The 25,760-nt window shown below is 42.4% G+C and overlaps 2 protein-coding genes across 3 annotated transcripts in view; one reads left to right on the plus strand and one right to left on the minus strand.

Annotated features, from left to right (window-relative positions):
* LOC118338182 (pyruvate carboxylase, mitochondrial-like) overlaps window positions 1–25,760 on the plus strand; it is a 314,296-nt gene that overhangs the window by 180,217 nt on the left and 108,319 nt on the right. The gene's annotated exons all lie outside the window — the stretch shown is intronic.
* The window catches only part of LOC118338183 (leucine-rich repeat and fibronectin type-III domain-containing protein 4-like), a 40,650-nt gene continuing 17,578 nt past the window's right edge, over window positions 2,689–25,760 (minus strand). Inside the window, exons 3-8 of the mRNA XM_035675440.1 lie at window positions 21,971–22,582; window positions 21,686–21,848; window positions 19,706–19,876; window positions 18,581–18,742; window positions 17,046–17,777; window positions 2,689–6,183 (exon numbers count right to left, since the gene is read on the minus strand). Coding sequence (XP_035531333.1) covers window positions 4,818–6,183; window positions 17,046–17,777; window positions 18,581–18,742; window positions 19,706–19,876; window positions 21,686–21,848; window positions 21,971–22,556 — 3,180 coding nt within the window. The 5' untranslated portion in view covers window positions 22,557–22,582 and the 3' untranslated portion in view covers window positions 2,689–4,817. The remainder of the gene's footprint in view (window positions 6,184–17,045; window positions 17,778–18,580; window positions 18,743–19,705; window positions 19,877–21,685; window positions 21,849–21,970; window positions 22,583–25,760) is intronic.

Raw genomic sequence — 25,760 nt, forward strand, 5'->3', positions numbered from 1 at the left:
CAGGACATCTCCAAAGAGGAATAATTCAATGTTCTAAAGACCAGACTCTCAACAGGACCTAATTCAGTTCATTTTGTATTTTTTTCAATCCCTCATTGTACTGGGCTTTTTACAGTACTTTACTCAAAAGAGTTCGGACAAGTAATTTCAAGACTAATAGTCCTAGACCAAATGGGAGCTGCTTAGACTCGTCTCTATTCTTTTCGTATTATGTGCGATTCTGTATGTTGCAGAACCTGGACTGGTAACGGTTCTCTAGTGCAAGGAGGTCTGAGCTCCAGATGCATCTGCAGATTCAGCAGTTACCCACAGCAGATTCCTGCACGGGAAATGCTCATACCATTGGAATCATAAACTGCAACTCGTCCAAGAAGGAGGTTTGCTCAAAGAACGACATGGCCGTTTCAAGACCAACCCATCCACACCACACCACTGCCACAAAGGATTTTCTTAAGAGATGATGTGTGTGCTCGTGTGTGGTGTATGTGTAGATGTGTGTGGTTGTGTAACTGTGTATCGTGTGTGTGTGTTGAAAAGGTGGAATGGAGTGGCCTGCACGTTACTACAGCATTTTTTAGTAATTATCAAATTTGGCCAAGGTTTTCTCTCGCAAAGTAAGCAGGGGTGGGGTGGGGGGGGATGTCTGTACTGTGTTTAGTTCCTGCCGTCACACATAAGATGCACACACGCACAAAAACACACACACACTGACTCTGTACTTCTCAAAGGTGACTGTAGCACAGACTCAGCCCTGTTTTTAATGTGGCCACTTATGAGTTTCACATCAAATTGCCCTCTAACCTGATGTCCAGAGACACACACACATGCACACATACATACACACATACTCTTCTTTATTTCCTCTGGTGTCACTGTTGATTGCATCAAATTAGGACACTGTTTACTACTCGGTAGTGTGTTTTCCCTTTTCACACCACACACGTTATGCAGTCCCATTTGACCCTTTTCCTTTTGTGGTTTAAAGATCTTTTGTCTTCCTGCTAATAACTTGTGGCAAAGTGCTTACATGAGAAAAACTCACACACATCAAAAAATACACACACACACACACACTAAAAGGTAGAGGCTCCCCCTTCCCTCACTTCTCTCCCTTTTTTCCCTTGCTCATCATCATCTATTTGTCCATCTCTAGGTGTGTCAGCATTCTCACATTCCCCTCTCTCTCCACATCTTTCACACACTCTGTTGTGGGCATTAAGCAGTGTCTGCAAAGGGCTCAAGAGAAAATGAAAACATGTGAGAAGAGAGTTAGATGAGTGAAGTAAAAAGACACTTTTTTTTATCTCAGTCTGCGAGTAGAGGTGATGTTTTCTTACTGCCTGGTACCAGAGGAGGGTCCATGAAAGACAATGCAGCTTTTGATTGATTTCTCCTCATGTTTTTGTCAGATTATTAGGAATGCTACGAGAATGCACCATTGGGGAGCGTCCCATCAAATGGTCTCAATTTCCGTATTTTCAACTACACTGCCACTTTCCAGTACTTTTGTTCCCACCCCCTCGTTGCCCCCCTTGGATATTTGTAGCTCCGTCACTGCAGCCTAAGCACATTCAGCCCCTTCCAGCTGACTGTTTTGGTTCCTGCCTTACATATGCCTCCCTGTTGAGGTAATTCTGGGTGCATCCACAGGGAGAGAACCAAAGGCAAACCCGAGATGCCGGTAGGATTATATTTCCCATCTAGCCCAGGTATTCCTTAGGATACCCCAGTAACAGCTAGATGCTGTGGCTAGGGAAAAGTAAGTCTGGGCTACCGTGTTTTACCTGTTGCCACCGTTACCCAGATAAAGAAAATGGATGAATGGATGTTTTGGTGTTCATGTTTTCCAATTTACTTTTGCACAATATTTTTAAAAGTTTTAATTAGCTATGTTCAGTTGCAGAGTTCTGCCTGCTTACATCTTTGCTTTGCTGCTAAATTAGTTTTAACTCAGCTCCAGGTAGCAGTGAAGGTACCTTGTAATGTTTTACAATAGACTGTCTGAAACAAGCAGATATGGTTGATAATAACAATCATGATCCATTAGTCTGACAGCTTTTAGTTCTTGTTCTCTCTCTCTCTGTTTGTTGTCACTTCAGCTTTCTTTCCCATTCTGTGTCATATCAAATCTGCTGTGTTAAGTCTTGTTTACTCGTATCTCTTTGTCTTTCTAAATGCATTTCCATCTGTTACTGGAACTATTGATCTCCCTCTTTTCTTCAGTTTGCTTCTTTTTTATGCATTGTTCTCTCACCCCATCTTCTAACTGTCTTGTAGGCTGTTTTTAATTACCTCAAAAATGGTTACTTTACCCATTGCTTCCAATCTAACACTACACTGCTCAATTTTGCCACACAAGCTTCTCTAACTCATAAGTTTACCTTGAGTCATTCGACCAAAGAGCTAGCATCTTATTCCTCAAATTAATAATTGATTGCTGTTTTAAATAGCACTTAATTGTCTTAAAATCTGGTTTAGGCACTTGATGTACTAAACTACAGTGACAAAGACAATTAATGTAATTCTGAGAATTCTTCACACACATACATTATGTGCTTTTGTGCAAAATGCAAAATACATCTGTGAACACACATGCACACATACATGACACACAACTTACTCCCTTATGTTAATGAGTCCACCTCTGTTCCATACATGTAATTTTTATTATTTATATCAAGTCCAGAGAACAATATTGACTTTGGCAAAAATGAAATAAAAACAGAAAGGAAACAACAGTAATTGTTAAAAGTCATAGTTATTGATGTAATTGGCTCTGTTTTATAGGCATCTGTTTGTGTGTCTGTCTTTTGGGGTGTGTGTGCTTGCCGGTTTGCATGTTTTGTGCTGTGTGCTTTTTTAATGTCTGTTTTGATCTTTATTTTTCTGCCTAGTTATAATGTAAATTTTTCTGTTCTAATCATGAAGATTTTTTGTCTAAAACAAAAAATCACACATTTTATATTTTGTATTTGATCCTAACATCATTCCCCAGAAAACTTTGAAAAACAGAAACACATGGTGCGACAAGTAACATCATTTTATATATATATACTATATATATGTACTTTCAAGTTTTCTCTTTTCATTTTTTCTCTTTAATAGAAGTCTCTGTGGTCTGTGCCAGTGGATCAGTTGTCCCATTATAAGTTTATCAAAGTCTTCCGATGAAGAGTTTATATTTGTAAGTGGCTTCCATAATGGTTCTGTCATTTTTTTTAAAACTGCTTCCTTTCTGAAAACATTCACTGTTTGGATTTAAAGTGAATCCATGTGGCATTAAGGAGTCTGAAGTCACAAAAAATTTATTTGAAATTTCGATTCCCCCTTAACGGTTGCCACTTTCTGACCATGGAACTAGTGATGTTATTCTGGTTGGTGAAAATGTCTTTAAACATTTCGATCTTACCTCACTTGGGGCGGAACTTTAGACCAACACCGATCTCACATTTTCTAGATTTATTCCATTTATAGCATGTTCAGAAAGCGCTAAACCTTATTAAACACACATGGAGTCTGGTTGACTGGATTGCTTCGCACAAACATTCATATGTGTGCACTCACATACACATATCTTGCCTCTGAGCCATCAATGCATGCACACTTATGCACCCATTAGCATTATTCATTTGTTTGTCCGTTATCATCCGACTTCCAATATGATCTTGTCTTTCAAAAATGCATACGCGCACATGTTCCATCATACACCCCATCTCCATTTTGTAATCCATATCGACTCCATTGTAATCCCAATGTCTTTCTTTTAATAATGTCTGTGCTCCACTCGCTCTTTCCAGCTCGTATCGATTGATCATGTCCAATGCACCCGGCTCGGTATTTATGCTCCCATAATCTGCAGGCACGGCAAGCCAAAATCATTGTCCAGCCACAGAGGACACATAAAAGTCACATTCATTGTGTTTTGGAAAAGAGTTTCAAAATGGCCGTCAGTGTTGGAGCCAAAAAACAAGATAACAAAGCAGGACTATATCATCCAAATCTTTTTTACTGTAGTATTTTTGTCAGAGTGTTTCTCCAGTATTACCGGTTGTGTTGTTTTTGATCCAGTGTAAACCCTTGTGGTGTTGTGGGGGCTGAGCCCTGGAGAGTTGAAGTGTTAGCAAGAGCCTGGTTCTATTAGTGTATAGGCTTTACTGAGATCCACGCTGAGCTCACGCCATCTCGGTCTCTGTTATGTATCCTTTCTTTTGTTTCTCTATTGATGTTTTCCCGTTTGATTACGTCTCTCCCTCTGTGACTATATATATCACTCCCGTTGTCTGTTCTTACAACTGTCACTCTTTGTCTTTTTTCTAAGTTTTGTTTTTGTGTTACTACTTTCTCTTCCATCTCGTATCCCTCAATGGGCTTGAGCTCAGCCTTGAATATTTAAAGACCACTTTAAAACTGGCACCTGTTAAGTTTCTCCTGCTCGCCCGATTTTCCTGTCACATCTCTTTTCCCACTTATTTTTCCACCCATCACTCTTTGGGTCAGCTGTAAAGGGCCTCTTAAAAATCTTCACCTCACTTCCAGGTACACTTTCCTCTCTCCTCTCCATTTTTCTTGACTTCTCCCAGGGCAAATCAAGGAGCTACACAAGTGAGACTTAAGTCAATTTTAGTCTTCTCCCTTCCTCTGAACTCACAACCTTCTCTTCCTCATCTGCAATCACTTCATCTTCCCTTTCCTGCACCCTCAATTTCTCCCCTGACTCCACCTCTTTGCCCTCCTCAAATCAAGATCCCATTCACTCCCGTGCCCTCTCACAGAACCCTTTATCTTTCTTAACTTTTTTTATTCTGTTCCACTATCCCCTACACAACACTTTCCTCCAGCTCTTCAACACTCCTTCCGTCTTTCCCTTTTTCCCTCCCCCTGTCTTTAACACTGCTTGCTTTCCCTGTAGTACTCCCACTGTTGGAGTTGGAGTTGGTGGTGTTATAAGCGTGGATGTACCCCCTTTGGAACTCGCAGCGCGGCCCAAAGCCCCCGGCATTTTCGGCCTCATCGCTGGTCGTCGAAGATGTTGTGCTCGTTGTCGAGGCGCACTGCACCAGCATTCCATGAAGCGACTGGCTCCGCCTCGTCCAGATCACACTCAGCCGCTTGGCGTAACTGACGGCACCATAGCGCTTGGCAACAGTCGCTGCAGCATCGGTCGCTAGGGCAACAGAGGAGCCCATATCAAGCGAGTGCCGCCGTTTGCTAACAGTCCCGCAAGCAGGGCTTAGAGGTGATAGAGGGCTCTGATAAGCCTGTGAGGAGTTCCATTTGTCCCTTCCTCGGGGAGTGATTCTCCAGTCCAACAACTCTGAGTCTCTCAAGGGTGCAGCCAGAGAGAAACTGGCACGATTGGTCAGTTCTCGCTCCAGACGGGGTTTCGGGCGGTCCCTGGAGTGTGACTGACGGGGCAGGGTGGATGGTGGGGAAGGGGAGTAGTAGAGGGGAGTTCTGTCACTGTCAAGGGTGTATGGGGGTGCCTTCTCTAGCTTCCTTTGCCTCACCACCAATGCCATCTCTCCTCCAGCCCCTGTCGTCGTGGAAACTACTCCCCCAGCTGAAAGAAACTGCTCCAGGTTGACTTTAGGTTTGGGCCTGGGCTTAGGTGGTAGTTTTGGGGGCAGAGAGGAAGCAGAATCAGCCGCTTCCTTCTCCTTTTCCTTCTCCTTCTCCTTCACCTTGTCCTTGTCCTTGTCCTTCTCCTTGTCTTTCTCCCCTCCTCTCTTGGAAGGCAGACCGTTGGGCAGGACCACCATCATCATGTCCCCGGAACCATTTGATTGGTAGCATCCGCTACTGTTTCCCCCTTTGTCCCCGCTCCCTACACCTCCACCCTGACAGCAGGCCCCGCCTCCTGCCTCAGTGTTGCTGTTGTGGCATATCATGTGGTCACCATGATTGCAAACACGATGGCGAACCATGAGCGCCACAGTGAACACGAGTAGGGTGACAACAACTACACCGCCAACCAATATGGTGAGTGTCCCGCCCAGGAAATGGGCTTGGAGAGAGCGGCATGCTGGGTAAACATCCTTGGTGGAGAATGTGGCACAGCCCAAGACTTTTGTTGCAGCTAATGATGTGATTGTATCATCAAAAATAGCCAGCACACACAGGTTATAGTCCACACCGGAAACCAAGTTCTTCAACAGGAAGCGGTCACTGGTCGATGGTAGAATTCTAAAGAGAGATAAAAGAAAAAAAAGTAGAGCTCAGTTAAATAAACAAGCATGCTGTGCACAGGATGTGTAGTGAAACATAAAATGTCTGCAGTAACTCGAAGCCTAGCCTGAATATTCGGACTATTGTGGAACTAAGGAGAAAGGGTTGAATATTGGAAAAGAAGCACAGGAAAGGAGGGGAGAAAGGATTGCTAGAACCAGCGCAGGAGTGGATACTGCAGTAGGGGGGGAGAGGCAAAATGAGGCTATTGATGGAGAGCGCGCCCAGGGAACATGAAAAGAGAACTCTGTCTGCTCATTCGGAGTGCAGGGATGTGTGTATGTGTGTGTGCTTGTACTTGAATCCCTGCGAGAAGCAAACGTCAAGCCATTTTGTGGGACCTCACATTTAAAAAAAAAAAAAAAAACGAGGCCATTTTAGGTTTAACGGTCAGGGTTTGGATTACAGTAAAGCTGGGACATTTTGTGTTTTTTTTAGACTTTATAGGAAATGAATGTGTCAATGTATTGTCATCACAAGTGAGGGTGTGTTTTGTATTTTGACCACAACTGCGTGTGAGTGCTTGCGTGGGATAATAAAGGGAGAAGTGCTTTGAATGTGTCCTCATTTTAAGTGTTCGAGCAGCTGTTAGAACTAACAAACAGGGGAGAGGTGAACAATAGAGAGACAGAGAGAGGGGGGAAAACAATAAAGCGAGGTGGTGATGAGAATGGAGGGGCACAGGCTTTACATAAGTTGTATGTGTTTGTTTCAGCGTGTGTTCATTTTATATGTTAGTATTTATGACATTAGAATAGAAATCTGTATTTTCATGTCTGTGGGTTTGTGTATGTGACATGTTTGGATAAAGTGTGTGTGTGGGAGACTGTAGCACAGCTCAAGTGTCTGTCGCTGATGGGTATGACTTTACCCTCACTGTTCAACCCTGTTGTGTGGGCAAGCATGTGGTTGTGTATTTTTGTGTTACTACCATGAATATTTTGTCAGTGATTTTTTTTTCCTTTCCTCTCCTGCATTCTGTTTCTCCCATTTCCTCTTTTCCCTCCCATTTCTCACTACATCAAAGGGCTTATTTGTACCGTCTGCTAACCATTCCAGCTCCCTTCAGACTTGAGCTACATCCTATAAATGCCATCTAGCGTGATTCAGACACCAGCAGAGCCACTGCAGAAGGCCCCTAACCTTAGTCTACATTAAAATGCATTCAAAATAAAGAGACCAAGGACAGCAACAATTTAGCCTACTTGTTTGTCTTTAGTTTTCGATTGGGTGTAGTTTAGCTGCTGTTACTTAAGTTTTTCAAATGGAATCAGCCTGACAATGTGCCTTTAGGTGTTTTGAATAATGCTAAAATAGCTGGGAAACAAAAAAAGGAGGCCTACTCAAGGCTAGCAAGGGGCAGGCACATGGATTTGGGTTTCAGTCCTACTAAGTGGGAATATTGATCACTGATTTTCACTGCTTTCTCAAGGCTTAAACATGAATTTTTCTGAACAAATGCCCAGAATATCAACTATTGCACAGCTATAATTTAGGATTAAAAAGGTTTTTTTTGCAAAGAACAGCGTGTTGCCAACTCAGTTACGCCACCTTAGCAAATCTCCTGAAGTGCATCGGCACAGAAATACCTCCAAACTTCTAATTTCCAACAAAAGCTCAGTATGATTTGATAAGGAATTACAATGCACTCTGACATTCCAAATCCCAGTATAATCTCAATAGACACATGGGGCATTCTCATTAAAATCACCCTCATCCAGTGGTCATGAGGTTGCTATAGACTGCTTTCTGACAGTGTCACAAATTCACCAATTAACTCATTCTCCGCGCTGGGCAGCTTAGGGACCAGGTGTGTGTTACCATGGCAAAGACTCATTATTTGGCTCAACAGTGCAGTACTTCTAGTGAAAGCATCTCTTCATGCAGTTTCTACACATTTAAATGCTCTGTTTTCATGACCAGTCAACTTCACTGGATTAATTTCCCATTCATATCAGCCATCTCCTTTTAACAACAAACACTGACATGAATCGTCTTGTTGGATCACAGCAGATTCTAAACAAGATTACAAAATTTAACCATAAAACAATAAATCTACAGCATAGTCGACATTTAAATGGTAACAGAAAAGGGTTTACTTAAGCCAGTTTGCTGTAATGCCCCAGAAAATGGTGCAATAGTTGCATTCTTACTCTTGTAGTAGTTGAATAAGTTTGAATGTCTCCTTGAACTAATGTCTTCACTTCAAAGAACTTCTACTTGGTGTCAGGCAGCTCTGTGAAATTATGCACTGACTGTACTGCAAGGCCAAAACCATAGAGCAGTAACTAAGATTGGGAAAGAAATGAAGATTTTGAGTAAGTACGTTTTATATTCCTACAGCAAAGAGTAAGGCATCTTAAGAAGTCAAATCAAACCAAAGCATTACAGTGAAATACCTCAGGAATGAAAACCGAAATTGAAAGCCTGTCCTGGCCATTCAGCCACACTGGGGGATTGTGAATTGCCCCTGTAAAGTCCACTAGTAAAGACATTGAGGTGATCAATCAGATATGAAATATGCAAGAAGCAGTACTCATAATGGTACCACTGCCTCTGTTTCTGAATAAAAATCCTTGGTCATTTTATAGGCTTATAAAAGGCCCTGGAAAATATTACAGTGGCGTCGGTTCATCCAGAGCCTGTATGTGTCTGTGTATAATTGATAGAACCTGTGAGGCAGAGAGATTTGACCATCACTGTGGGGAGTTGTTTACTCAGCTGAGGGGCTGGTTCTCTTTAACAAAGGTTATATTTAAATGGGTTTTCTCTTACTTTGATTCACTGCCATGTTAACATGTACTGGTTTCTCATGTCCTTTTCCCCTCTTTCCCCATGTTGCACAGTGCCTCAATTTGATTAATACTGCAGATATACTGTTGCATTCTTTGTAGGATTCACTGCTAAAAAACAAACTGTATTTCCAAAGTCCTATACAAGCAATATTTGTGATGAATCCCTTTCCTGATATAAGGTTGCACCAGGAAGTATACTGCACCAAATACATTTGTGTATGTATGTGGATTAACATAAAACAACTAAATGAGTGTATAATACAAAGGCTTCAAACTATTCAATTGGTTTTCCATTGTGTCACCATGACTCACACACATACTGTGTACACACCTTGAGTGAATCCTTGAATAGTTTTTCTAATCCTGTCATTCATTACCCCTTCCTTTTATTCACTCTATCCTCCATCCTTCCTTCCATCCTTCTTTTCAACTCTTTTTGGTCCTCTCTCCCTCAATTTATCCTCCTTATTCTTTTACCATCCATCCTTGAACAGATTTCCTTCTTTTTTGCTGATCAGTCCCTCGCTCTTATCTCCCCATGTCCTCTGCCCTTTTCAAAGCTTTAAAATTGCCCATCTTTTCTTTCCCTTTACCTAAATCTGCAGTGGTGTCCCATGTCCGACCTCTTTCTTGGTACCTTTCTTACAATTTGACTTACATTTTTATTTATATTCATTCCCTCTGTACATCTCTTCTCCTTCTTTGCTACTCTGTCTCTTTTACCTCTTCTGTATTTCCCCAGCCAATCAGATCTACTCACCGCAAATCCGTTGGCAATTCTCATTGGGCTCTACCTGACCTCCTAGCCTCTCTCCTTTTCTCAGTCACTGCGTTATGTCTCTATTAGCCACAGCTATAACCGTGTACCATTATTTAGCATCCAAGGTCACTCCTCTCCTCTCTCCTCACCAGCTGCTTCTGCTCCTCCCTCCTCCCTCCTCCTTCTCCTCCTCCTCTCTTCCTTTTTATCTGTCTCCTCTCCATTTACCCTCATCTTATATTTCTCATCCTCCCTCCCCTCTCTATATCACCACTCTTCTTCTCCGCCCCACCACCTCTCCCTCCCTTATGAGATCGTGAATCACCTCTCTAGTTGTTTTTGCCACAGTGGCAGTGAAAGAAATAGGCAAGCAAATTCACTGAAATATACATGGAAGACCCCCGAACGCATTCATAAACGCATGCATCTTTGATATGCTAAATCTCTACCACTCACTGCATTATGCATTCTTAACCATATTTACATGCTTATTGTCATATGTACCTGCAAATGTACAGCTCTGAGATGTGCATACACATCATGGAAATATTAAATGATAGTCACCTAAATCCTCAGTGCTCCTGAGACTGTGTGTTCATAAATATAAAGTGCACTGCACTTAACTTGGACTACTGGTCTGAAATAAAATGAATTGATTGATTGAATGGTTATGTACAAGAGGCAGGGGTGTTGTTCTCATTACTATCCCTGTATTTGCAGACACTGGCATTGTGCTCTGAACAACACACCAAGTGTGTGTATGTCTCTTTGCTTCTAATTATGGTTAAACCCTGCAAAGGCGCGCACATACACAGACATGGGGAGAAAGTGAAAGAGACAAGGGAGTGCTTTGTTCAAGCTGGTGACACAGAAACGAGTAATTATTAGTACCCGGGAGAGGAGGAGAAGGCACTAGAGAGAGGGAGAGAGGAAAAGAAAAGAGTGATAGCAAAGATAGCAAAGAGAGAAGAGTGGTAGAATCCTGTCTCCCCCCCTTCTCATCTTTCTTTTTCTCTTCTTTCGCTGTCTCATTTCTTCTATCTGCATTACCAAGTCTGGTGGTCTGACACCAGACAAGATTGGACACAGAGAGAGAGAGAGAGAGAGAGAGAGAGTGTGTCGAGGAGGAACAACAAAGCAATTATCTCCTTTTCTGGCTGACATCTATACTGCCCTCGTTTCCTTTTTTTTCCCATGTCATGTCTTTTGTTCGTTAACCCTTTCCTCCCATTTTTGGTCTTGATTCGTCGGACTGTTTACTGTCTCGTTGGCTGTCTCCCTCAATTTTTTCTGATCTCTTCTTCTGTTTTCCTTGATCTGTCTCTCTGTCACTCTTTTTTTACCCCTCCCCACTGGATTTTGTTTCATCCCTCCTTCTGTCTTTTCGCTTTCCTTAATCTATCCTTCTCACTCGGCTCTCCCTCATTTGGCCTGATTTCCCCGCACCGCCTGATTCAGTTGTTTTTGCTCTCATTCCCGCTCCTTTTTTTATGACCTCCTTCTTCAATCCCCCAGTATTTGTCTTTCTCCCCTCATTTCATTTTATTTTAATCACATAATAAAAGGTAGTATGAATCCCACTGTCTATCCCTCTCTTCCTCCCTTACTCACTCTCCTCCTTCTTCTGAACCTACAGTATAATATTCGTTGACTTATGTATTGAGTGGTGACCCTTTCTCTTTCCCTTCCTTCCTCTGCCTCTGATGCAAGTTGACACATGTATTGACACAGTAGTTTAACACTTAATTACATCTGCCCCTGGGATACAACTCTCAACCCCATTTTGTCCCTCCCCTATCTCCCTTCCTTCCCTCCATCCTTTTGGCTGATTAAGTCCTTGTTCTTTCTTCCTTCCTCCCTCCTTCTCAATCTTTGTCTCTTAACGCCTCTTCCCTGCCCCACTGTTATATCGCTCCTTACATCCTTATCTATCCCTGTGTCAGCAAATGCACTTATCTTGTTTCTTGTGTGATGTCTTGTATTGGTTAGCAGGCTCATACAGGGCTAAAATAAGATGCTCATATTAGTTTCCCCAGCACTATCATATTGTACAATACAAAGAGCGTAATGTAACATGACTTAAAAATGAACGCTGTTTGATTTTGGCAGTGGAAGAAAGTAGTTTAAACAGTGTACCACAAAGTTTGGTTCAGTCAAGCAAACATCCAACATGTATTTTTAAACTCTATATATTTATAGAGCAGTTCAGTACTCTGTGTCAAATATTAGTCAAATATCCTGTATAATTAGTGGCAGCAAATGAGTGGTATTGTCATGCATCTAATTTGCAGGTTCTATTTCTTTAATATTTTCATTTCCCTCTCCTTTGTGACTCATTACCCCTGTTCTCATACGTCTATGTCTCAGCATGCACCTTTCCTATGACTGTCTAACTCTCACCCTGTCCGTTTTGATTGTGTGTCCTTTTTCTGAGACTCGACTTTCATTATTCTCATTATTTCTTAAACTCTGCATGATTTTCTCTCCAACTTCTCTCCAACTCTTCCTGTCCCTGTGATCATTTCTGTTCCCATTAAATTCTGTGTCAAACTTGGCACTTTGAGTGCCCAGCAGGAAGGTTGATCCTGTTGTGACTATGGCGAAATTGTGAAAATTGTCAAAGCCCTTACACTCCTGCCTTCACTCTCCGAAGACTTCTGAACTTAATAAGAAACTTTTGCCTCCACTATGTACAAGTGTCATACAAATGCCCCCACTGGCATACCTTATGTACCAGTGATTCATAAATGATTGCAAACGTCCATCACATCAGGAAAGCTCCATCCATATGCTTAAAAAAAACATCAGTGGTGCAATATAAAGCAACAGACTGCATCTTGTATTATTCAGAGGTATTGAATAATGTATTTCAGCTTCAGTGTACACACAGAGGTTGGACTCAATGACATCTATACCGTACAGTAATGCAATTTTTACAAAGTAGTCCTGTAATATTCATGTTAAGCTTTGGTGTTGTGCACTACTTACTTGGTGATAACTCAACACTGTATTTTATGGCGTTGTTGTCTACCCTTAATATGTATATACAGGGGACAAAATAACACCTTACAGTATATTTAGTAACTACCACAGGATCAACATGTTTCTGACATAGCTCAACAAAGTCTTAACATCACCAGCTTCACCATGATGCATGTTTTGTTAGGCAGATGGGCTGTATGTCCTCTGGTGGTTTACAACTGATCTCTTTAGCTCATGCCTTCATGCATGGCCCTGTAAAGGAGAATTTTTTGTACGAAACTAGAAATCTTGCTGAAAAGTCATTGCATTTTTAACAGATGGTACCACAGAGGTCGCTTTACAAATGCTGCCTCATTAACATGGAGGGACATTCTTTCTCCTGTTCTTTGTCCTTCAGGTAGGCTGTACCCATATGTGGGCAAGAAAAACATGCCAATTTGGTAATTGCTCACATTCAAGCAGCATCCTTCGGAAATCCTTAGCTTTTCACGTTAGAGAATAAAGGATATTTTTTTAGGATCAAATCAAAGTAGTGGTACTGTAACATTGTGGCAAAGCTCCAGGAAGAATGCTCAGTTGACAGTGTCAGGGGAGCTGAGGGTGACAGGGTGAGCGGGGCCCAGAGGATGCCACATGGACGACATCCCACCTGGCACTGTCACAGAAGCCATCAGAACTAAACCAAGATGGAGGCTGGTGTTGTCTAGCGTGGAACTGACCTTTAAAGATGATTAAATCTGGTAGCCACACAATTTGCTCTCCTGTTCTGTAATCTATATATACGGTATAGACCTCTGTCTCACAATGTAGCTCACTTTTTGATATTTGTTGGAGGCTAGATACTCCCTATCTTTCCTTGCCTTCCATTCTGAAATCCTCTTTCTGTTTCTCTCTCCCCTTCCTCGGCTCAATTCAGCTTGGCCGGTGTGGGGTTTTTTCACCTGCCAAAGCACTCATACAGCAGCAGCGGCAGCAGCAACAACAACAACCACAACAAAAAAATATGAACACAAATCCCTGATAGGTAGCATGAAATCTCACTCGTCTATTCTTTCCTTTTGAATTCACAAGCCATTCTCCCTTTGGCTGACTCCTCTCTTCACAGTCTTGCTAGCTGGTGTGATATTGCGGTTGGCACTGGCACCTTGATAGCATGATAGAAATCTATACTGGCTGTATTGTGGTATGCTGCCTTTCAAATGCTGCCCCACTTCCATTTCCTCTTTATCTGTCCTTCGAGACAGATTTCCCTGCTTTCCCTCCCTCAAAGCCCTCAGACTTCTTGTCTCCTCTTTCAGCCTCATACTTCTCCTTTCCAATTTGGTTCAGAGTTTATATCTCAATTTCACGTTTAAGATAGCCACTACATTTCTGTGTCTCCTCTGAGACAGGCATCCCCTCCCTCTGTTTCGTTGGCAGTGTGATTTGTTTTGAGTTTAGTCAAACTTCAGATCGCTTACTCCCTCCTTGCTGAATTTCAGCATCTCTCCTGTGACGCTGGTTGCCTTGGCTGTCTTTCTCGCTTATCTCTCCTCTGTTTGCTTCAGTGTCAGTCTCTTTGTGTCTATCAGCATTTTCTGCTATTCCATTATTTCTTTAAGTTTGTTCCCTCAGTGGAGGACATTTTACCCGTGTCACCCCTTTTGTTTGCAAGAGCTAAATTCAACCAGGGCAACTGGGATTTGAAGTAATATTATAAAGAATCTGTGCAATTTAATGCAATCCAATACAACAACCCTGTAATGAATACTACCTTTATCAAGCTTAGTGTTCAGTTTCTGTTCCAAATTTGTCAGAGATGTTTCAATACTTGTGAGCTCTAGGTGAGGCAATCCCCGTTTGTCTTTCTGAATTCATTTGATTTGAGATAATACACCTTCACTTGATACCATTAAGCAGCAAGCCAGCTCCCCTATTATTAGAGTATTTTCCGTAGAGGAATTAAAGCAGCTGATCAGCGAGGGAGCTAAGATCTCATTCAGTTCATTCAATTCAATCATGTAATTAGTTCTCCATGTGTAATTGCTACAAATGTGTCATGGGACTGTGCAGAATCTGCACTCGTCTATTTTGATGTGGCATTTCAATGGGACACCTCGTCGCCTCTGTCTTTTAATCCAAACAACCCTCTACCTATAGCAGCCGAGGGCTTTGCTGCAGGGCTTTCACCACATTGCCGTCTCCATTTCTTCTTCTTCCTTCAACTGTTAAAGAGTTCTACCTATCTCTTTCTTTTACCACAAATTTCTGTTGGCTCCTTTTCTTCTCAGTCTCTCTTTCACTTCCCTCTTTTACAACTTCCACTCTTCCCCTCCACATTCTTTCTTTCCTGTTTCCATCCCCAGGTGTATTTTTGTTGTATGCACACATTTTCTCTCTTACTCAATTTCAGTGATGCATTTAAATACCTCCCCTCCCTCTCTCCACCCTTGCTTTCTTGCTTTTTCCTTGAGGACCATTTGGGCCCAACCCTCTCTCTTCTCACCCTTATTGTCTGTCATTCTCTGTCCTTTCAGCCATCCTTCTTTCATCTCAATCTCTCCCAAGGTGATTTGGGTAAAGCCCACTTCTATCTTCTCCTTATTCCTCAATACCCTCTGAAATCTCTAAGGCGCCATTCCTATCTTAAAATTCACCTGTTCTTCCCTTCTGGCTCTATCCATCACTCAAACTATTAGTTTCTCCTCCACCTTCTGCATTTTTTCCATTCACCACCTTCTTTACTTTCCCTCAATCCTTCTGTTTATACCTGTGCAGAGTCTTTCATATTTCCAATCATCTTTCCATCCATTTGTCTTCCCTGTCCTCTTCCTGTCATACGGTTAGCTTCCTTAACCCCTTCTTAAAATCACTTTCAGCCTAATACCATCATATCAGAGGGAAACTACATTCAGTATCTGCATTAGTGCAGAGTGGAATAAAAAACAAAACAAAAATAAGGCCATGATTACGGTCCCTTCCCAGCATCCTCCCTCCTTTTATTCCATCTTGCTGTCACTGTTTCAGCCACTGTTTTTCTGTAGCAACAACCACAATCAGTCTATAGTAGTACAGGCTCTGGCAGAACTCTTTGAATGAATAAGGGCATAATTCATGTACAATGCAAAAATATTGTGCATGCAAGTACATCAAGAAGCTAAAACCCAACTCATGTTTTAAACAAGACTAATCTCATTCTCATTCTTACTTCCTATCTGTACCCATGTTTGTGTTGATGTTTAAGTAGTTAGTTTTTAAGAGTTTCAGAGTGCAGCACTGAAAGTGTAAAAACTTGTGATCCATAATTTTTCACGTAAAACGAAATGGTTGGTTTTATAGAAACCCTTTGCTTTGATTTATTCGTCCTTTTAATCTTGTTGTTAGGCCCAGAGCTGCTGTATACAGATTGGCTCACAGCAATGCATAGAAACAGTGACCAAAGATTGTCAGCTTTGCAAAGGGCAAAAAAAAAAACTTTTTTTTTCTTTCTAAAAAGTGTTGCCTAAACCTTTATGGCAAAGTATGGCAGTGGTTTCTTAAATAATTTGTAATAACAAGAACAACCCTTAACCTCGAATCTGTTCTTTATAAATGTTTGATTATTTTTCTTCTTCTGACCGCATGGTGAGTAAACATGGACAGAGAAGGGTAAAGATTTTCAAAGCAAAATGGAATGGCTTACTGAGGGTTTAAATGTTACTTCAAACTAGAAATGATATGTCCCATCAAGGCCGCTTATCATATTTGTCCATTAATACTGGCACATGCAAAATGTTGCTGTAGATATGTTGTGCATTCAGAGTCAGACCATCTAGATGTTTTCATGTTCCAAGGCACACTTTGACACATTTTTTAAAAGCTCCTCTAGTTCAGAATCCTGTTTATTATATATTTATCCACTTGTCCTCCCATTCCGCTCTTATCCATATGCACTGACTATCTACCTGTTGGGATTTTAGTGTCATACAGTGATGGAGATGAATTATTAACTACCTTCGCCCCTCTATCCCTTCATCTGTCTCCCCATTCATCCTTCCTTTGAGCTATCCACCCGTCTATGTACAAGGTGAACAGTTGCACTACTGAAGTGTCATGCTGTAATGGATAAATATTTAAGGAGTTTTGCATGAAAGCAGGATATCCACCTTCTGAGTGACGAAGACACTGACAGTCAAAAAATTATTTGTGGTTGCATGTAGAGGAGTTGTTACTGCAAGGTGATGACCTATTGGCAAGTATCTAAACTACTGGAATTGGCTCTCAATATTTTGCATATTGAGTAGTGTGTGTTAAGTTGAACTGACCTGTAGATGAGGGTGTCATCGGCGGTGCAGTTGTACTGTATTTGATACATCCAGACGACGTAAGCTGTAGACAAACGCCCCAAATCCCATCGGACCTGAGCTGAGGTTGACGTAACCCCTTGTACTCCGACCATCCTTCCTTCATCCTCGTCCCCCTCGTCGTCCTCCATGCTCCCTCCATCGGCCCTCTCCCTTTCAGAGGCCCTGCTACTGTCACCCTCATCTTCCTCACCTCCACCTCTTCTCCCATCCTCCACCTCTCCTCGTCCTGCGCCATTGTTAATCCCACCGTTTTTCCCTGTGCTGATATCCGAAGAGCCCGGATCGGTCCGTAAAATCCCATTAGTCATATTCCTGTTGTTTTTGGTGTTCACGTTGTTATTCCCTGTGTTTCCACCTGCTCCTCCCCGGTGAGGCAGAGGGATTATTTTCAGGTCCACAGTGGCAGTCGCTTCGCCTGCTGCATTTATTGCGATACAGGTGTATGCCCCGTCATCTCGGGCAACTGTTACTAAGATATCCAGGGTCCCATTGCTGAAGGAGCTGGTCCGGGATGAATTCGCAATAATGCGGTCATCTGGTGAAACCCAGTGGATTACTGGCTCAGGGTCGCCAATGGCACGGCATTTTAGCGTCGCTCGCTGGCCCTCCAGCACCCACAGCTTGTGTGTGTGACGGGTGATGAGAGGTGGTTCACAAGTAAACTCCTCCTCAGGAATTGACCAGAAATATCTGAGAGAAAAAGGGAGAGAAGAGGGATGAAGCCCATGACAGAGAGTGAGAGAAGGGGTATAGCAGAATCCTCTTTTTGGTTAAGTACAGGATTTGTCTTGTTTTATCCTTCCAAGGAGGTTTTGGCACATTCATTAACCTAAAGATCCATGTACTCTTGTCTGTCAATTTAAGTTCAGTTCGTTCAGTAACGCACAACAGACTGAACAATTTCCCATGCTATTCTGCAGAAAACAGGACTAAGTAAAGAGTAATTAATGGTGACAGTGATGACAGACGACACCAACAGATGCTCATTTTCCTCTTCTTTTTATATCACTACATACTTTTGACTTCAGGGTTAGACTGGGAAATTACTGCAGAGCAGAGAGGTGCAGGTAGTACACACTGAGTTATCAGAATAATGACTATGGCAGTATCATGTCATTGTTTCAAAACTCAGTCCTTAAGGCCTACCTGTCCTGCGGGTTTTTGCTCCAGTTCTATTCTTGCGTACATGATGATCCAATTAGAGGTGTCATAACATGTGAGGCCCATAATTGGATGTGTGCTAAAACCAGGCCAGAGCAAAAACTTTTAGGACAGATTGGCCTTGAGACAAGGTTGGGAAACACTGTTGTGTGATTTTAGTTTGACTTGACACATCATTCAATACAATACAATAACAATACTTTAGCTTCCCCTGACATTTACGTAGCCTTCACTGATTAAAAGGATGAGGATAAACAGTTGAATTAAACTAATTTGTTCATGTCCTTTTGTACATTAGACAAATGATCCATTAACTAATTGAAGACGTTTACCTTCCAGCCAGGTGAGCAGGTGTGGCACACGTCTCCATGTCGTCTCCACGGATAAGTCGCCGTAACCATAGCAGTTCACAATTGCAGTGCAGTGGGTTCCCACCAAAATTTAAACTTATAACAGCATTGTAGGGGGTGGGACTTATGGCACCTGTCTGGGACCTGAAGATGACAGTAGAAAACTCTATTAGTTTATTAACACAAATTTTTAAGTCTTAATGGAGTTAAAATGCTTAAGTTTAAATGCTATATTCCTGATTAAGTTTGTTTTGGCTTTGTAAAATTGCATTAACTTACCCCCTTTTTGTCACTTAAATTTGAACATTTTTAATTGCCATTTGTTCAGGATTCAAATGAGATGCTTAAAGTAACAAAACAAATAAATGTGCTTCACATCAGCAAGTTATAAGAGCTCAAGCTGCTCCAAACATAAGAAACAAGTGATTTTGGAAAAGGGGTCATAATAGGCGGTTACAAACCAACCCAGGAGCAATACTTTAGCAGTAGTGCTGTTACAAGCACCTTGGAAGCTCTCCTTTGCAAATAAAATTGGAATAGTTTGCTAATATAAAAAGAATAAAACAGGGATTCTGTTAAGCTTACTTCCTAGCAGGTTTAGGGAAGATGGTACTGGGTCTGTAATACCACGTACGGTGATCAGCCATAACATTATGACCACCTGGGCACCCTGACTTATTTTTTTTTCTTTCCTTTAACGCCCTCATTACTTACCATAATTTCCAAAGTAGAAAAATGTATCACCAGCCAATAATCTAATAAGGTCCTTATTTATTCACTGCACAGCCACTTGCTCCTTTGGCTTTCTTTGCCATGCATAGTATGGAACAAGCCACTGCCTCCTTTCTAAATGATAACAGCACAAAACGGGGGAAACAAAACTGTGGACTGGTAGGAGTGAAACGATTTGTACTGGTTTGTACATACTCTACATATGCATAATAAGATAGTGAATGGAGCGACACCAACATTGTCTTCCTGTGTGTCAGTGCCAAAGCGTTCCTGTTAAAAACCACTTTGGTGGCTCTGTGGCAGTGTTTTCTGCCACAGAATATTTCCACTAAGCCACTTCTTAGAGAAACATAAAAGATGAAGCTTAAGAGCTACCTTGCAAAGAGGGGATCAGGAGGCAGGGTTCGGAGCCTGTTGGAGGTCATATCCAGCCTTGCAAGCTTATACAGCTCTCCAAATACTCCTTCTGCTATGTGGTCTATCAGGTTATGGTCCAGGTTGAGAGTGTGCAGGCTGGCCATGTTCTGAATAGACTCCCATGGTACCCTGCAGCAATAAAATAGAGAAATATTTTGAGGTTAAGGTGAGATTCGTTGAATGAATAGACATTTATTCTTGTTTAAGATTGGAGAAATTAGAGTATCTCTTGAAAGCAATAGCAGCTATGAAGACTGATTCATCACTCTGATGTGTCCCTCATGGGTACATTGACACTGTAAACAAAATTAACTTGATTGAAGGATGAGTATGCTGCTATTAGATCAGTCAAAGTTTACTCTCAATGTTCTGAGCACTTTCCTATGTTACCCAGCAGCCGAAAACCGGAATAAGCAACGACTAATTAATGGTGATAGCAATGACAGACAACAACAACAGATGCTCATTTTCCTTCTCAATCCGTCTCTTTTCTGCGTTTCAACAATCCCATCTGTGACCCATTGCTGTTGTCATTTAGTATTCCTTTTGTGCAGACTTTCGCTTAAGAACTGTTTTTGGACAAATTAGTGAGTCAAAACTGACAACTGAGAACCAGCAAAATAGAATAAATGTGAAGTAATGCTGTTATTTTTTTATACTTATCTTGTGTTCTGTTTCAGGGTGTGCCTTTTTCTTCAGCACAATGTATGTTTAATGAGTATAAATTTGTTTTGTGTCATCTGACAAACACTGAAGCGCTCTCTTTGCTGAGCACAAAGAGAACCTGCTCAATATCACAAATTAGTAAGTTGAATTCAAAGCTCATTTGGTGGAGAGAATATATTGCTTTGTGTAACGCAATAAATGGAATTAGTTATTTTAATGATTTTAAGGGGAGAGGTAGTGCAGAAGCTGACCAATAATTAAGATATGGAAAGTTAACCACATGAGATCTGTCCAGGTTCCAGGGTTGTTCTATAACAGTCTGGTAAAAGCAGTATTTAAACAAAGTTAAGCTGCAGGACACACCAGGTGTCCCTCAGTTTCCTTCACAATTAAATTACACAGGTGGGGTCCCACCTGGATAATCTCTTTTCCAACCTAAAAAAAGTTCTCATATGTCATGATCTGTTTCCAGTTTTGAGCATTTTCAACCTTGGTAAGAAAGAATCAGTGCTGCCGGCTCACTGTGAATCTGAGTGTGTAAAGACTCCTCAGTAACCCGCAACAAAGGGCAAACAGCAGTTGTTAATGTATGCATCATTAAAACTCTTTACACTTTTCTTATGGCTTGGTGGAGGTTAAGGAGAAGCCAGAGAGCTCCTGTAGAGGAGACAAATGAAACACCTTAATCAGAACTGGCAGCTAAAAGCTGCTGAATTCACGCAGTGGGACACTATGAATAGGAGAATAGGAGATTAATAGAGAAATCATCATTGTTCTGACTTATTTAGTCCAGAAGAATAGCTGCTGTAAGAGTCACCATTGTCCCTAGATAGAGGTGAATGGAATACTACTCAGTGCACTAAAGGACGAACCGTATAGAATAGTCGTAATACACAGTGGAGTGAGCTCAGGCATGCACTCATCAAATCTTAACAGAATCGAAGTCAAAGAAAATTAGGACCTCATCAAAATTGATTCACTTTCAATTTCCTGAGCTTTTAGTCCCCTCCTTCAAGCCTCAGCAGTTTGAGCTGGTTTCTCTTCATTGTGTTTGCTGACTCTTGCGTGATCATATAAGGCATTTCCACAGTGTCTTGAAATGTTGGGAGCTGAGCTGTGTGTCTTTAGCATACTTTTGAGGCCAAGCCCTGAGCACATGAAGTTCTACAGTACAGAGTGTGTACAGTGTGTTTCTACTTAACAAAGCAGAGCAGAGTAAGTTGTGTGAATGCACGATGCGCATGGGTGATCACAACAGAGGCAAAAGCTTACCTCCTGAGGTTATTGTAGGACATGTCAAGGTCTTCCAGTGTGAGCAAGAAATCGTCAAAGGCCTGGACAGAGACTTTGATCAGCTGGTTGTTGTTGACAATCAGGTGTTGCAGATTGACCAAACCTGCGAGGTCCCTGGGTCCAAGAATTGTCAAGCGATTACCTAGACACACAAATACAAATAATATATTTTTTTAATTCAGTGTTTCCATGAACTTGAATCTTAATAATTAACCAAATTGTAATATCCAAGTGGTTCATGTCAGCAGCACTGTTTTGGCTCACCATCCAGATGCAGTGAGCGCAAACTCTCCAGGTCAGCGAAGGCCATTGGTCGGATCAGGTGGATGGTATTCCTCGACAGAGTCAAATCAACCAATCCAGTCATGTTGACAAAGTCATTCCCGCCCACTTCTGTGATGAAGTTGTCAGCCAACCGCAGCTCAACGGTGCGTCGGTCAACGTGCGGGGGCACAAACAGAAGGCCCTTGTCGGCACAGAGCGTGCTGAGCGACTCTGAAAGGTTTCGACACACGCAGTGGAAGGGACAGGCTGAGACCACGCCCCACGTCTCCCCTGCTCCAATCAGAGAAGGCAGCAGGCAGCATGTGACCAGAGTCAGCCAATGAAATGCTGGGAAAGGGACAGAGTCAGGAAGGGTTCTCTTTGTCGTCCTGGGACAGGCACAGTGGACGAGATGGGATGAGGAGGGCAAAGATGAGACGAGGACAGGGGGGAGAAGAGAAAGAGAGAGGATGGATGGAGGGAAGAGGGAGGGGAAGGTGGAACGTTCTGCCCTTTGTTCTGGGTGGAGGTGTGTGTGGGGCAGGTGTTTTTGTCTGCGGGGATTGAGGGGTGGGGGGACAGGCATGGTAGAGCGCCTGGCGATCCACAGACCTGGAGGGAGACAAAAAGGGAGAATGGGTTTTAGATTTGTTCCCTGGCTCAGACATAGCTTTGTAAGAGATGTCTGAAGTGTGTTTTCGTGTGTGGTTTCCTGTCTTCCACCTACTATGACTAGACGGAGCTGGAACGAGAGCCTGTTATGCACATATGCATACTTGTGTGGGCCAAGGCCTCCTCCTAAATGAGTACCACTCTGCACTTATGCCCACTTGGTGTTTCATAGCATAAAAATCCATATTGAGAAATGGTTGACGCCCCTGCAACAAATTCCTTCTTGCTACACCTCTTACATATTGCAAGCAAACACACAATCCCATGTACCTTTTCACCACTACAGCTTATTGCCTAGCAACAACATCCCAAAAGACTGAACACAGCCAGTCCCCATAGTAACAGTTACCTAGAAACCTGTAAGAGCGGATTAAACAAGTGTTATATCATCAGACCCTTTCTTAAGACTGTCGGTCAGTGAATCAAATTGGGTCACCATCCTATCCGCCTTGATTCCACAGCAAGACTCAAGTCAAGCACAATGTAGGTCTCAGTAGGCTCAGTGAAGTACGACACACACAAGGGTCTCATTGTAATCTCAGACATGCAGAAAATCTCCCAGTCAACACACACTTTGTGCACAGACCTCCCCAAATACAGCTATGTGATAATAAGGTATAGAGATGAGTCACTGCCTCTGATTGGCATGCATAATAGTTGTCATAGCAACTGTAACCTAGATACAGAGAGAGTGACAGGGAGTGTTGATAACAGTCACAGCAGCGGTGACTGGGGAGAGGAGACAGAGGATGAGACGGTGAGTCAGAGACAGACAGAAACTAACATCATCAGAGAAAGACGGGTGTATTTTTATGTGGAGCAATCTGCAAACTTGTGCAGTGGAGTAGAGCCTCAAGCATGGTGATTATATAGTGATATATAATGTATGCAACCTAATACTTTGAGTAACAACCAGACATAACCGTATATCATGCTGACTTTACAGGTTGACTCAAATTGCTGGCTCAATATTTTCCATTAGGTGCTAGCTTTGCTCTTTCTGCATGAAACTAGAAGAGGGTTTACCATTTAGCTCACATACTGAAGCAGTGTCTATATCAAAGCACGGGGGTTTCCAGCAGCATTTTGCATTCTCCTCCCTACTACATGCTTTGGTTTGGTCTAATTCCAGAATGTGAGCTCTATTAGCTGCATTAGACACGCCACACTGTTCCATTTTTTAAACCTTAAGTCTGCATAAAAAAGATAAAGAAACCTAGTGCTATCAGGCTCCTAAATGTTCTTACTGTTAATGCAAAGATGACGGAAGCAAGAAATAAGCAGTATCCCTCATAGATGATGGGAATGGATCACATATGGATTACTATGGCTCCAATAAAATGGTACCATTACTTCCTTAAGGCATTTCCTCTTTAAAGAGAATGTTTGGTGGAACATTAAACCGATGGCCAATTAGTTAAGGAGAGAAATGCAGCTTGATATGCAGCTTTGGTAGGACAGGCACGTTTTCTCATAGGACCTTTAAATAGGCTAAAATGACTGTAGTGTTATAAAACACTGCTTTTGTTGACCATGGTTTGCTTTTAGCTACTTAACTCTGAATACTTGAGTGGCTCTTGGTTGCCCTAGGGAGTTGTAATGACTACCAGGAACTCCAGTACCTTTTTTCAAACCAAACCTAAAAATATAACTCCAACACACACAGTCCAGCTTAGCAATGGCAGCAATGGCATAAAAAAAAAAATGCATCGCAGCAGGAGAGGGCTTGGGTGTGCGGGAGGGACAAAGTCACGAATGCCTGCAGTGACAGCCAGTCCCCGGGGCAGTCGATGTTGGAAGTCGACTGCTCCTGAGCTCCTGTGGAGGCGTGCATACTAAAATGTGAAAATGCTCTGGCAAAAGTGAAATGCCGCTTAAAAATGTGTCTACTCTGCGGCGGTCCCTGAAAAGCCCGAACGTCAGGTGTTGTTGTAGAACGAGCAGGGCACTTCAGCCCTGCCTCGACCAGCTTACCCCTGTACTTTGCTATAGCTTGCTCCTTAGACACGTACTTTACCCACTGTATGCTTAATGGCAATATGCTCACGCACTCACCTGCTGTGTGGTCTGTGTTTTTCCACTCCTTCTTTTGACCTTTATCTTTCCTTCACCCCTAACCCCCCCCCCCCTTCTCTAATCTGTCTCTGCCCTGTACTTTCTCATTCTTGCAATAACTTACTCACCTGCCTTTTTTGTTCATTTTCTCTTACTCTCTTACTTTAATTTTTACCTACTCTTTCCCTTTTCTCCTCGTGAAAGCCTTCACATCCTTCTCCTTGTGTCATGCCTACCCATACCTTTACCCCCCACGGCTGTCTTACCTACCTCTCCTCTTCCTCCTCTGACTCTATTCTTAGGGATTGTTCTTTGTTTCTTTGCCATCCATCCTCTACCATTTATCTCTCACTGCAGTGCTCCTCCTTGTGTTTCCTATCTTTTTCTTTCCTGTCTCTCCATCTTTGCTCACCTTCCATCTTATAAACCTTTCCGCCTCTGGATGCTCTGTAAATTTCCGCATTTTCTTTCTTTGTGTCTCATTCCCTCTCTTTCGTTCTTTCTGTCTTGTCTGCCCTTGAGGCAACCTGAGTACGACAATGTTATCAGTCACAGCTCTACCTCACCACCTTCTCCCTTTTTTTTCCCCCCCTCCTCTACCTGTGTCTTTTTGTCTTGTCTCTCTATCGCTTGCTGACTCTGCTGCCCTCCATGTCTCCTTGCCTCCTTGCCTGTCCTGCTCCTACTTTCGGCCACAAACTATGCACACACATGCACACACACGCCTTTAGATCCTTCTTGCCCCATACATGATTTTGTTCAGCCTGTCTTAGAGACGTGCTCCCTCCTTGCTCTTCCTTTCCTCCCTGGCCCCCATCATTTATCTGACTTTCACACCCATCCTTTGTCCCCATCTGCTTTATCTCTTCATTTTCCAATGCCTCCATTTTTCACCCTTACCTTTTCCTCACTACTCATCCTACTTTCTACGTCCCTGAAATCTTTTTTAACACTCATGCATCTCCCTCTCCCCTTCCTCTCTTGCTCTTCCTCTATTAGGCAGCAGATCTCATTTGCAACTAGAGCAGTGCAGTATTGAAGCTTTCTGACACACACACACACA

Source organism: Morone saxatilis, unplaced genomic scaffold (assembly GCF_004916995.1).
Source record: "Morone saxatilis isolate NCDOM2014 unplaced genomic scaffold, NCSU_SB_2.0 Contig4, whole genome shotgun sequence".
Classification (NCBI taxonomy): domain Eukaryota; kingdom Metazoa; phylum Chordata; class Actinopteri; family Moronidae; genus Morone; species Morone saxatilis.